The sequence below is a fragment of the Nilaparvata lugens genome, chromosome 3, assembly GCF_014356525.2.
Source record: "Nilaparvata lugens isolate BPH chromosome 3, ASM1435652v1, whole genome shotgun sequence".
Lineage (NCBI taxonomy): Eukaryota > Metazoa > Arthropoda > Insecta > Hemiptera > Delphacidae > Nilaparvata > Nilaparvata lugens.
In genome coordinates this window covers 51,652,621-51,666,201 of record NC_052506.1, presented here as the reverse complement: position 1 = coordinate 51,666,201, position 13,581 = coordinate 51,652,621, and the positions used below count along the sequence as shown (strand labels likewise).

Sequence of the window (13,581 nt, the reverse complement as noted above, 5' to 3'; positions counted from 1 at the left end):
TTGCTCTTTTCAACCATGTCCTTAGAATTCGATTTCGAATGATAGTTTTCTAGTTATAGACGTTTTTCAAAAATATAGAAAAATAATATATACCTCGAAAACTAAGGTCGATATAAGAAAATTCTACAAGATATTGTTTGTTGCAAATTTTATGTAGAATGTATGGTCTTAGGCTGTTACACCTTTCGTGGGACACTCTGTATACTGTATAAGCAGTGGTGGGATGAAGTGACGGGGGTTTACCTTGAGCAGCATGAATTTGTTGAGCGGGTCGTACCACTGCATGAGGAAGATGCCGGTGGGCGTGGCTCCACACAGGTACTTGTAGCCATTGTAGGGGTTGCGGCCCACGCAGCAGCAGGTGCACGCCTTTGTGTCCGGCACCTAACACAACACAATCATACCATATTCATGCAACCGTACATCATTATAGGCTGAACTTGTTTGTTCACATTAAATAAACATCTAATAAGAAAAGCTGACCTGAAGATGTGAAGGAAAAGGAGTAGGAGGAGGTGGTGGTGGTGGAGAAGAGTAAGGAGGAGGAGGAGGAGGATGAGGAGGAGAAGTAGCGGAAGCCTATTGACCCGACGTTATGGTCGGACTAAACGATAAGCCGGTAAAAGGTGGGTTTTCGTTTGTGCGTAAATGCCGTCGTCGACACGACAGGGTGAGGATCTCACTAGAGATCAACACTAGATTTAAATTTTCTAAATAACCTAAAAGGTTCGGTTTAATTATGTTTTACTAAAATATCACCTAATTATATTTTTTGCGTTTTTTTCTGTCTTTGTAATGCAGCTTGAGTGTACAAACATGCACTTTACACTATTTACACATTTAATATCATTTGGATCGGGCAAGCAAATTATGATTTTGAGTTCTTCCTTTCAAACTGAAATTATTTTTTTTATCTTAGTGTGAATGTTATGAGCATGTGAGTAATTGAGTACCTATTAAATGGGAAGATTACGTTCTTACTTTTAAATGGCAATATGTTGATATTATTCAAAATGTTTTGATAATAATTATCATAAACTAGTAGTTCTGTGAACAGTAGACCTCGCGCTCAGTAAGTTACATTGGCCTCCTGTTATGTTTTCTCAAAAATTAATAAATAATTTATCCATTTAAAAAGTCTAGAAAAAATCCTAAATAAACATGGAGCTTTCTGTCCTATCGTACCGTGACGTGTCGTCCCGGAATGTGAGTGTGAGCGCTGTTATCAGTTCTGGCTGCAACTGTCTACAACGTTGATGGAAAGATACATTTTCAAGATATTCAATGTTTTTGAACGGGTAGTTTTATAGTCAACTGTCTACTAACGTTGATGGAAAGATACATTTTCAAGATGTGCGATGTTTTTGAACGGGTAGTATTATAGTCCACTAGACAGCTGATTTATGATGAATAACTCTATAGTCTGATTTTTACTCTAATATTGGCGTGTGAAGGAGGCTCCTTTTACCTTTTATATCATCCTTGAAATGCTATTATCCTATTATCCAAAATTTTCAAAAAACTTGTATATACGTCGACGCGCAATTTAAAAAGGAACATACCTGTCAACTTTCATGAAAATCTATTACCGCGTTTCGCCGTGAATGCGCAACATATATTAAACATTTAAACATTAAGAGAAATGCCAAACCGTCCACTTGAATCTTAGACCTCACTTCGCTCGGTCAATAATAAACACAAATAACGAAAGATATTTGATCAGATGTTTTTAGCAAATTTTGAATTTGGGTTTTAGGAATGTCACCCGGTTGTGGTCGACGTCGGCAGTTTACGCACAAACCAAAACCCACCTTCAAGCAGGGGATCAAACCGTGGTTATAAGGTTGAAATATTGTCACTGTCATTGTCATGCGATTGGCACCGGCTCTTCTTCCTGTACTTCTTAGTGTTCTTTTCTTTATGCTTCTTCGTGTTTTTTTTTCATCAAATTAAATTCTTCACTTGTCATGCATAATACATTACAATTTTCGTATAATTATCTGTACGCACCTTCACAGGCGTGCCATCAAAACCAGAGTTTGTGTGCTGCAACGAGCATGAATCATAGAAATATTTCATTGATATACATCAATTACTTACATCACGGTTTTGGGCTTTGGGCCTGTTGTATCATCTATTATTATGTATTATCAATAATATATAATACTGTACAAGAATAAGGATTGATTAATATGCATGAATTACCTTGGTGGTGAGTGCGAACTTGCGCGGTACCAGCCGCTCGGGGATGCGGTTCATGTGCAGTGAGAAGCGGTGGCTCTGCTTGCTGTGCAGCGCTAACAGGTCATGCCGATACAGCTGCGGCGTCTTGCCTACCAACATACCACAATACAATCCATTAAACACAAATTACTGTATATTCGGTTCAATAGTATTTACTTCCTTGATTTTCAGAGAATCAAAAGCTTCAGCTGTTCTAGCAATGGAGTTTAAAAACCCGAAAAATTGTCATGACGCAGAATGTGATTTGAACTCTTCCCTTGAACAGAAGACACCTAAAATAGTAACAGTTTTCAATGTAGCTCTGATCAAACGTTTGCTTATCTATGGACTTCAAATTCTAATGAATACAGAAATTTTTGATGAAAGAAGACTTACAGATAGAAGACTTCTTGACTTTTTCTAGATTTTGTTTATGAAAATTAAATTTCCTCCTCAAGTTTTTCTACATTTTGTATATAAAGATAAAACAATTTTAATAATTAAATTCCAATAATTTTAATCATAGATTATTTTTTTATAAAATTAAAGAAGTTCCGTGTTATGGAAACAATTGAATGTATGCTGCCATCACACTACACACGGGTACATGTACAATTCTATACTTGCCTATAGTGTACGACAGCAGATGGGGTGATGAAATCAAATTTTGATTTGATTGGTAAGGTTATGATCTGAAAGCACTTAGGATTCATCCACATCGGTTCAAATAGCTACTTTTGTCCAGTAAAAGAGTCGTCCTATCAATTTCAATTTCCTTTCAATTTCGTCCTAATTTCCTTGCAATTCGTGCTAACATTATCCCAATTATTGAAATAGGCACCTCGACACATAATATGAATCTACCCACATTACTTCAAATTGATTTCATCAAGCAGATCGCGATCCTTTGCTTTTATCATTCCAATCATTAACTTCACTCCTTAGTCTGATTGAAAGAAGAAAGTTGGAGAGAAAGAGAAGAGAATATTTTCCCACCACTATCTCATCTTCTTTTGCTTATCCTCCTCCTTCTTCTTCCTCCTCTCCACTGATAATATTATGATTATCATGATCATGATGTCGATCAATGCTGCTCATTTATAATCGCATACTGTTTAAGCTGGATTGCCACACACCAGTGACAGTATAAGTAACCATTACAATGATAATATTATTCCATAAGTTCAAATGGGATTATACAGATAGATATCTTTCTTGATCCATGGGCATAACGCAGATAGATGCTTAACCCAGACTCGTAAAAAAGCAGGTGAAAAATTAGAACACATCAGAGTCGAATTTAATAAGCTAGTGAAAGATAGTATGCCTGTATGGTTTCAGCGGTTACTATTCATACTCGCTATGCCATGCTGAGTGGGAGCATTTCAATCAGAACACATGAAAATTATATTTTAACTGTGTCGATCACTTTCACTGTCACTGGTGTGTGACAATCATTTACCATTATTATTTATCAATACAATTATTACAACGATCTATAATAATAGATATCATAATCTGATAGAGGAAAACCAAGCTTAGCTTGCACTATTCCTCTTTCAAATTTTAATGGTAATCAAGTCCAAAAAGTACTGTATGTGTATGAAATGCACTTCACATTTTTGGTTCGAGAATACACATTGAGATTAATTATTGATATAACAATTGAAATTAATTATTGACATAAGTGATAACAATTTTGAAATTTTTTGTATTGTTAGAAAGCCAAAAAAAACTTGAAATCTCATCAATTTCAATAATAATTTTATTTTTTGGAATCCAGCTTCAAAGTTTTTAACTCACTATTGCACCCATTTCTGAGTCACTAATAGCATAGAGAAAAGATAACATGAGAAGATATCCCATGGTAAAAGTAAAAAGTAAATTCGTATGGCTTTTGTTGATGGGACTCCCTTGCGGGAAGGTCCTGAATATTTAATTTAAGCCGTCAATGGGCCTTACGACTGTCATACTTCAGCCGGGACCGAAAGTCAACGTGCCCATCCGATAACACGGGAGTGATCTGGTTAAAAAACTTTTGGTAATGAGAGGGTTTGAACCCGGGATCTCTATGATGCTACGCAAGCACTGTATCCACTAGACCACGGATCACTCCATCACGGATATCCCTTGGTATATGGCATTTATGATCCAAATTTCACTGTTAAATCAAGCCGATAGTCCACGTAGTTCTTTTAGTGAAGCTCTGTGATGCTGGCAGTTTCTCTTACTGAGCCGTTCTTAGACTCTCACCTGGCCAAAAAAGTATTAATAGTAGTCGACAGTATCGGCTTGAAATGACGAGAATATCAGCTTGAAATGACGAAAATATCAGCTTGAAATTTGAAAATAAACGACCTATAACATGGGATATATTCTTATGCTGATAGTTTGCCGATTGCTTACCTGAGAGCGACATGAGGACGTCTTTGATGACGTAGAGCCAGATGGTCCTGCGAGGGTAGAGCTGGTCGATGGCGGTCTCGTGCAGCTCGTTGAGGTTGAGGTTGTAGATGCCCTCCTCGGCGCCAATCAGGATGTGCTGGTCACGCGTGTCCGGGTGGATCCAGCTCGCCGTGCAGTGAATGCGCAGTGGACACCCGTTGAACACCTGCGCAAAATAATTCAGAAAATCATCATTAGGTTAAGAGGTATGAGTACATCAAACAAAAAAGGATGCAGTAACAAATCATCACTTGTAAGGAGATCATCTGTACAAAGTTTGAGAATTTTGATAGATAAAACAATTTATTATATACAAAGAGCATAAATATAATCTCGAACTCAAAATATTTAGAACATTAAATTTGAGATATTAGAATTTTTTAAAATGCTATCATAAAATTGTCTTACTGAATCTCAAGAAATTTGATTTCTCTCCTACGATGAAAATTTAAGCTTCATATCGTATTTTTCTCTTAGCTGACTTGCAAAGGGCAAATAGTTGGGTTATTCATGCTTCACTGCACTCACACAACAAAACAGAACAACCACAAGTGCGCCAGGTAGATAGGAAACACTTGTGTTCCTCACCAAACAAGTTGAAGCAAAACGTTGCAAATATGTACCCTCACCCTTACCTGCCAAAGGGTAGTACTGTTCGTATTGTTCTCCCTTGATCGTTCCATGCCCCCATTCAGATACGTATTACCCATAGATAATATGCTTATTTCAAAGAAGAAATACTTTGACGAAGGAGTTCAAAACAGCTCTTAGTTAAGAGATGAGTCTTTACTCATCAATCTTTACTCTTGAGGTCATTACACACACAGCTATGTTTAGCTAGAAATATGTCTTCAAAAGACGCAGCCTTTTCCCAATATTAAAACCTATAGGAGCGGTGGTGGAAGAAAATTGGGAACCATGCCGAATGAAATCACTAAAGGTTATCTGGCGGTTGATTGATATAAGGAATGTCACCTTTGAGAAGCAGGCGCCCATGTGGACTTTGGGCGTGGGCGGTAGGCCGTTGCTGACAGGGCGTGGCGGGGTGTGGCGCTTCCGCTCTCTCCGGCGCGGCGGAACTGGTGGCGTATCCGACAATAAGTCCGGCTCCGTGCATTCGCCTAAAACACCAATCACAATTAGGTGAAAAAATTAATTAGTTAATCAAATTAATTGTCTAATTATCGAATAATTACTGATATTATTGAATAATCTTGTCCATGATTTTGATATGCTAGTAGTACATTACCTCAAATCGTACAATTATTAAAAAAAACCAATGAAGTTGTTTCATCATACAATTTTTTATTAATTTTAGGTATAATTAAAAACATGAAAGCAAAACCTTTCTTTGGTAAAGATGATGTAATAGACACATTAGAATCATCATTATTATACATATTTAATATTATTTTCAGACACTAATTTTTGAAGATTTGCTGAAGTTTAAAGGGTTAACCTGATTATTTTTTTATTGATAAATATTTATAACCATACTAATAACTGTAGTCACTTTTTGTGTAGCTGAGAAGTTGATATTGTGGTAATTATTCATGTTAAATGAAAAGTTGAGAAGTTGAATGAGAAGTTGATATTGTGGTAATTATTCATGTTAAATGAAAAAGACTAAGAAATTGTCAAAAAACACAGATTTATTAATACTTAGAAAGACCTGTTTCGGTTATTACACCATTGTCAATCTCTGATAAACAATGGTTTACAATTACAATTATCAATAAATCTGTGGTTTTTTGCAATTTCTTAGTCTTTTTCATTTAATAATTGTAGTAACTAACACCACTAAACATATCACCATAGAGAAAGCATGTAAACAGGAAACTTTAAAATATCAGACTTGCGAGTGAACATTGAAACTACTGTAGTTGTTTCAAATGCAAGCTCACAAATCTAGAGGTTTTGTAAAGGAGAAAGACAATTTTTTTAATAGCCATTTTTTGTATTAGCGTAACCAGTCTATTCTAATTCCTTTTGATACAAATTACTTTGGGAGCATATTTTTGAAAAATGGGTTGTTGGGAAACTTATTTCCAACAAGTTATTTAATATCATAAAACTGGTATATCAATCAAGTTATTTATTATCATAAAACAGGTTTATCAATCAAATAGTGAATTGAATTGAATCCATTAGGACTTGGAAAATCGCGTTATTGGCATATTTATTTAATCACAATTTTACAACGGAAACAACAGGCAATAGCCCAAATATGTTTCCTTAACATAAGACTTAGATACAATTGATATTCAAACAAAAAATTATTAAAAATGTTAGAGAAGAATAAAAGAATATTTTGCTGAATACCGTATCTCAATGACATTTAATTGCAGTTCAAAAATTGTATCTGATTCCATTGGGAATAATAACTATTTAATTGAAAACTATCAATTTAAATTCAAAATGAATGTCACAAATATAACTGTGAATTTCAAAAAGAAAAAATGAAATAAATTATTTTAATTAAAAACTTTTCAAGAAGCTAATTGTAGGAACTTATTAAATCATCACTTCATCAATTTGAAGTATTCTTAGGTATGAAAAACACATCAATATTCTGTCTTAACTAATAATAACTTAGATTTAATCGTAGAATACGCAATATATATATATATATATATATATATATATATATATATATATATATATATATGTGTTTCATGCTATTATTACACAATTCAAGATCATTCATATAAGTGTTGAATGCGTCTTCAGATAGTTGAGTTATTATTATTGTGCTACACTCAATCCAAAATAACGTATTGTAGATGAATTAGTAGACAATTTTAAATAGTTTTCAACTTTAACACAATCAATTCCAACGAGTCAAAGCAGAATATTAGTCATTGCATGCAGCACATAAAGGAAATAGTGGCATCAAAATCAAGTTACGATTCAATTTACAACACAAACTAGAACATTCTAAAATAGAACAACCAGATTTGCCACACAATTATGAAGAATTTGATCATCCTAATAGATCAAAGAAAAACAATGCACAAACATACATTATTAATAGCCCACAATACTTTCAAGTACTTATCAATTGGATGGAATTAATTGCGTGATTAGTTGCCAAAAAGTGTAGGAAGAGAACGATGAATACAAATATTTTATTAAGAACATTCAAGGACATTTTTGTGAAAAATGAAGATTAGGTTTTGTAGCTGCATGCAGCTCGTACAGATAGTGCTAGGCAACATTCAGTTACAATTTCAATTGAAAAAATTTTTATATAATTATAATATAATTACAACGAATAAAACAAACCAAAAAGTATATATGTCTTTCGAAATACTTTCGATTTCATCGAATCTAGCAATAATACCAAAATCAATAATGATGTGATTGGTGAACAACAAGAAGATCTCAAAGCATATTAATTTCCTCTCTAAAATACAAGGTTTTTCAATCGTATTATTCACACAAAGATATGAAAATTCTGCAAAATCCAATTAATAATGCCTTGTGCACACTACTGCGATTCGCATGTTTAATAGTTTTTCTAAGAATTGAGATTGCATCATTTGAATTATAGTACTATGCCTAGAATTTCGTCAACATTAGTAATTCATCTAGTCTCTAGAAACTGAATTTTGAACGTGTTCATTACATTCGTACAATAAGAGATGAATCAAATAAATAAGATGACTGTTATTCCAAGATTATCTGTTTAATAAACAAAACAAAACAAAATTCAAGAGTTAGCGAATAAATGGTAGTAGTAAATTGATTTATATTATGCTGCACGATCTTCCATGGCCGAAGTAGCCAATAAGATTGAGGCATAAGTGAAAAGAATTACAAAAATGAACTAAATATAGATGATAATTGTTATTTCATATTCTCCCTAGTTTCCTAACTTGCACTGAGCAAGTCGACAAGGAACGAGGGAAAGCATCAGCAACTGCGGAAGCCTGTGAGTTGCAATGAACTGGATGATGGAACAACACTGATGAGTAGATGATACAAAACATTCATAACCAACGAGAGTGAATGATGCGGCGAGCGATCCAAGTGCATGCATTTGGGCTGCCACATTCTGTGGAGCTGAAGCAAGATTGTGGTTAGCAGGGTGAAGGACATGCTTGCAGTGCCAGGGGGTGGGGGGAGGTAAGAGCATACCGTTGAGATCGGAGGAGGGCGGAGGGGGAGAGTCCTTGTCATTGGCTCCACTGTCGCTAAGTGATCGCTGTCGCTGACCACCGTTAACAGTTAGCGTGCCCGTCAGGCTGATGATCTCATCCATCGAGCTGTGTCGTCGGGGTGAGCCATCTGGCCCTGTTAACCACCACAACTCACTTTATATACCATCCAGTAATTTCTACCAACAAATCTTCACTTTGTGTTATCTCACAGAATAGCCAACCAAAACAATCACCTTTACTTTGCGTTAACTAGCCAACGTATGTAACTCCAACATACTAGCCCATAATTTTTAGTCCGGTGAATTGTTGTGAAATTATAGGAATTGGTAGCATAACCTCATTTAGACTACTGGCTCATCAACTATCTAAATTCGGGAGGGGAATAGTTTTGGATTAATTCTTTTGTTTTTCTTCCAATCATTGTTTTGATTTTGTGCATGTGTGAAATAAATGAATAATTCCTCTCTACTTTGTGTCTCACTTTCACATTCTTCAACTTTCACCATATTCCACCTGAAATGTATTCTTCCATAACGAAGTGCTTACTATTGAATCACTTTTTTGTTATTGGATATAACGTCTAGCAGTCAAATTTATTCAATAAATGAATTTATTCACTTGACAACGAGATCTTTTGGCAAGTTCGCCATCTTCCTGGTTATTGATCTACTTCTAACTAAATACTTTTAATCGGCAGATCCTGGCCTTAAGTAAGTAAATTCTTTTATTGGAGAAATTTGACTGCTAGACGTTATATTTAAAAACAAATACGTTATCTATAAAGTATGTATGTGATTTAATGTATCCAAGGTGTAATGAATTATGTATTTATTCCACATTGTACAATAATTATAACTTTTGAAATGGCACAATAGGCTTATGCCCGAAAATTGTTCTATTTTAATTGAAATAATTGATTATTCATATTAGATTAAAATATTAGAAGGATTGTTATTTGATATTCAGTAGTAGCCCTACCCACTGGTGTATTCATCAGTACTTATGTAGCTCAAATACTATGTGTCTCATTGAGCACAAAATTATGGCTGGCTCAGGTCTGTTGTCAGAGTTTTTAGGTCGCAACTGATCAATTACAGGGTCTCTGACATGAGTGAAAAGCCCACTACAACCGGTAAGTGTGCTTTACACTAAACAATTTATGAACATCGAGTTTTACGGCAATCAACCGTTGAGTCTCTCCAAAAATAAAAATCATACAATATTAATTTGATATACCAATTGAATCTATCCACATTTGCCCAAAATCATTAAATTAAATATTCTGAAAAAAAACATGGAAGTACAGGGAGTTAAATACTCAGAATAGCTTGATAATGATAGGAAACAAATTTGAATTTCTCAAACTATTACAATTGCGATGTTAATTTGACTTGATTACTGAAAAGCAGGCATTATTTCAACTGTGATAAATTATAGATCATACATTAATATATTGTATTTGACCCATTTTAAACTGTGTTTGAAAAATATCAACTTGGCCCAACAAATCCGTACAGTGCGACTTTACAGCGCTCGTCAGTGAGTAAATGAACATTGTTAAAATGACATGTAGCCATTATCAAGTGGGTTATGGGTTTATCAAGTTATGAATATAATAATTGATGAGTTAAGTGGTACCGGATAATCGGAGCCGTTAAACCCATGGTATACATTAATAGGTGATAATAAATATGCAAATATAAATTGAGGTGTAATCTACCTGTGAGGTTTGTGAAGTAGTTATGATTTCTATGTAGATCACAGTGATGACTAGAGGCGAGAGATGATTCGCCAACAGGTAACGTTGCTCTGTAAACAAAAATGGCAGTCAGTGATCTGTAAATAATTAACAACAAGAAATAGATAATTCAGTAGGGAAAACAAAATAAAATGTTTGTAGTTTCATCCGACTCCCAAGAAATAAGACTTATAATAATCGAATATATAATAAAGAATACAATAGAATATAATAGAAAGATTTTGGATTTATGTAATGATGCAAGATTTTTCTGGTAAAAGAGAAAGTTTTATCAATAAAACATGGAAGATTATTAAAAGTCATAACTCCGTACAAGAAATTATTATCAAAGGAAAGAATCAAACTCAAATGTAGTGTAACGTAATGGTAGATGACTGTTTGGATTGAATCATTTCTTTGAAAACCAATGCTTTCTTTGCTCATGTTGTGCTGCAAAAAACATAGGCCCGGTTGCACAAAAAACTGTTAAGTTTCAATCATGATTAAATGCCACGAGAACCAATCAGAGAAGACTTTTACGAGTAGACTTCTCTGATTGGTTCTTGTGGTGTTTAATAACGATTAAAGTTCAATACTCTTTTGTGCAACCGGCACTGAGAGAAAAAGAAATTTTGAATTTAACGTTCACTTTACTATTAAACCAATGTAACGTTCACTTTATCAAATTATTAATGAATTCAGAAAAACTATTATTGTTATTATTATCATTATCATCATATTTTAATATGATTATTTATTAAGACAATTTTAATCTCAAAGCGTTGAAAAACTACTTTTAAGACGTTGCTACCTATTTCGCAAAGCTAAAAAGCACTGAGATGAAACTTTATTAAACAAAAAGCATAGAAGATTTTAGGACAAATACTAAGCATTAATAAGATCAAAGAGATAGATTCGATTGAATTAATATTATAGATATATTCATGTACAGACTCCAGCCAGAATTTTCAACATATCATCAAAACAAGCTAATCGGGATTGGATAACCGGTTAGATTTAATAAAGGTATAAATGCGTTCTCATTGCACGTATGAGATATATTCACTCCAACAAAAATCATTCCAAATTTCATTCAACCAAAGTAACTAACTAATGATTCAATTAATGAGAAATGATGCTCAAATTATTATACAGTTTATAAAAAGTCTTATATATATGTAGCCTAGTACCTAATTTACGATTAAATTATTACAAAAAAGAATGAATTTAAAAAATATATATAATACATATTTTCAAATAAAATGTTTTGATTATGTAAAAACTACTCAACTGAACGATGATGATTGCATAATTACGTGAAAATAGAACCCAATTGGAGCAATCAAGGTGTTACTTCAACCATATTAGTGTGGCAATTGATTCTTCATTCAATCATCAACTTCTAATTATATTACAACAAATTATGAACAAATACAATATTTGATGAATACATTAATAGATAAATGAGAGAAGCAGTTGGTACAATTCGGCCTATGCGTTGGGCCATATTATAGATGAAAAGTCATGCAAAATCTATTTCTTGTACCAATTTCTAAATTTACTATTTCTAAAGTATGCTCCAGTTTATCAAAGAATTACAATATAAATTGTAACTACAATATTGATTCAATGACTTGAAAGATCTCCAGGACTGTCTTATGTGTGGTACATTCAATTATTGTGTAAATTTAATTAAAACTTTAATCAAATCAAGTAATTTATCAATGAATGACATACTTAAATCGATGAAATAGGAAAACAAGACAAGATTTGAAGAACAAAGACGCCACATAATAGAATCAAATTAATAACTCATTGGAAAGTAAAAATTGGACATATTTTTCAATTCAATAAATAAAAAAGTATCCTTAACTAACTTTTTAATCCAAGACTATAATTTCAAATATGGTAGGCAAGATTTTTTGATAAATATCAAGTTCAAATCGATTGTTATTGTAAAATAGAAATACATATTTCTCTATTATCTGAAGTTGAAATATTTATGAAAACATCCCAACTGGCAATTGAAGCAATTCATTACGGAAATAGAATTTCTAATAAATGAGGAATATCCAAATTTTGAGTTAAATTGAATTCAATTCAAAGAAATCGGATTCAAGTCGAATGTAGGCCTATAAAGCTGACGAGGTAAACTGGTTACTAAAATAATGGTGTGAATGTACATGGTGAAAGTAAAGTATAATAATTATTATCAAGCGAAAATCCAATTTAAATGCAGTAAATAACCCTGAAGAATTCTGCTACTGTAAATATTGATAACAGGGTAAACAGCTAGATGGAAATTCGATGAGCGCTACTATTAAAAAATTATTTCAGAATAAATGCAATTTCTCATTAATTTTTATCTGTAAAGTATAATACCGTAGTAGTTAAGTAGAGGAGTTTGAAATAACCTTAAAACTACTCCTTGTAACTGTGAGAGTTGATTCTATATACTTGCTGAGAAGCATTACAAGAGCTTAATACCATCTCGATAACCAATATAACCCAATATACGCATACCAATACGATTATAAATGTTTGTCAACACAAAGATAGGATTTACAATTCTATAAAAGAAGTGAACATTTCAGGTGAGCTGAGGAAGCTTTTCTTGTTGATAAAGAGCAATAGCATTGTAATTAATGTTAAACTAGCCTTCACTAAATCATGCTAAATAGAGATTATTTCATATTAATGAACCGTCTACGGAATTTAACTAGCTAATATTTTAGAAGCTGATGAATTAGCTAATGACTAATAATTTATAGAAGCACAAGCCAGAGCATGTATAAAGGATTAAACTATCCAGCAATACTTTGACATTTGAGACAGCTTCTTGAAAGTTTAATAGATAATATCGAACCAAAATTGTAGGAAGCAAAAAGTATCTGTCAGTAGAGTTCTATGTTTCCTTGAATGTGAATGTTGAGTTCAACATTAAGAGGAATTTACAAGAAACATTTCAAGTCCATTTTTTAATAAACCAAAAGCCAATGAAGCTGACTATCC

General features: G+C 33.3%; 1 protein-coding gene across 11 annotated transcripts in view; it reads right to left on the bottom strand.

Annotated features, from left to right (window-relative positions):
• Window positions 1-13,581, bottom strand: part of LOC111051278 (mitogen-activated protein kinase kinase kinase kinase 3) — a 61,830-nt gene that overhangs the window by 22,463 nt on the left and 25,786 nt on the right. For 7 of the 11 annotated variants that reach the window (XM_022337754.2, XM_022337769.2, XM_022337762.2 and 4 more), the window contains 6 exons: window positions 10,552-10,640; window positions 8,809-8,964; window positions 5,644-5,789; window positions 4,630-4,834; window positions 2,206-2,333; window positions 244-384 (listed from right to left, as the gene is read on the bottom strand). In XM_022337754.2, coding sequence (XP_022193446.2) covers window positions 244-384; window positions 2,206-2,333; window positions 4,630-4,834; window positions 5,644-5,789; window positions 8,809-8,964; window positions 10,552-10,640 — 865 coding nt within the window. The remainder of the gene's footprint in view (window positions 1-243; window positions 385-2,205; window positions 2,334-4,629; window positions 4,835-5,643; window positions 5,790-8,808; window positions 8,965-10,551; window positions 10,641-13,581) is intronic. The other 4 variants (XM_022337799.2, XM_039423982.1, XM_039423983.1 and 1 more) reach the window with 1 other exon arrangement.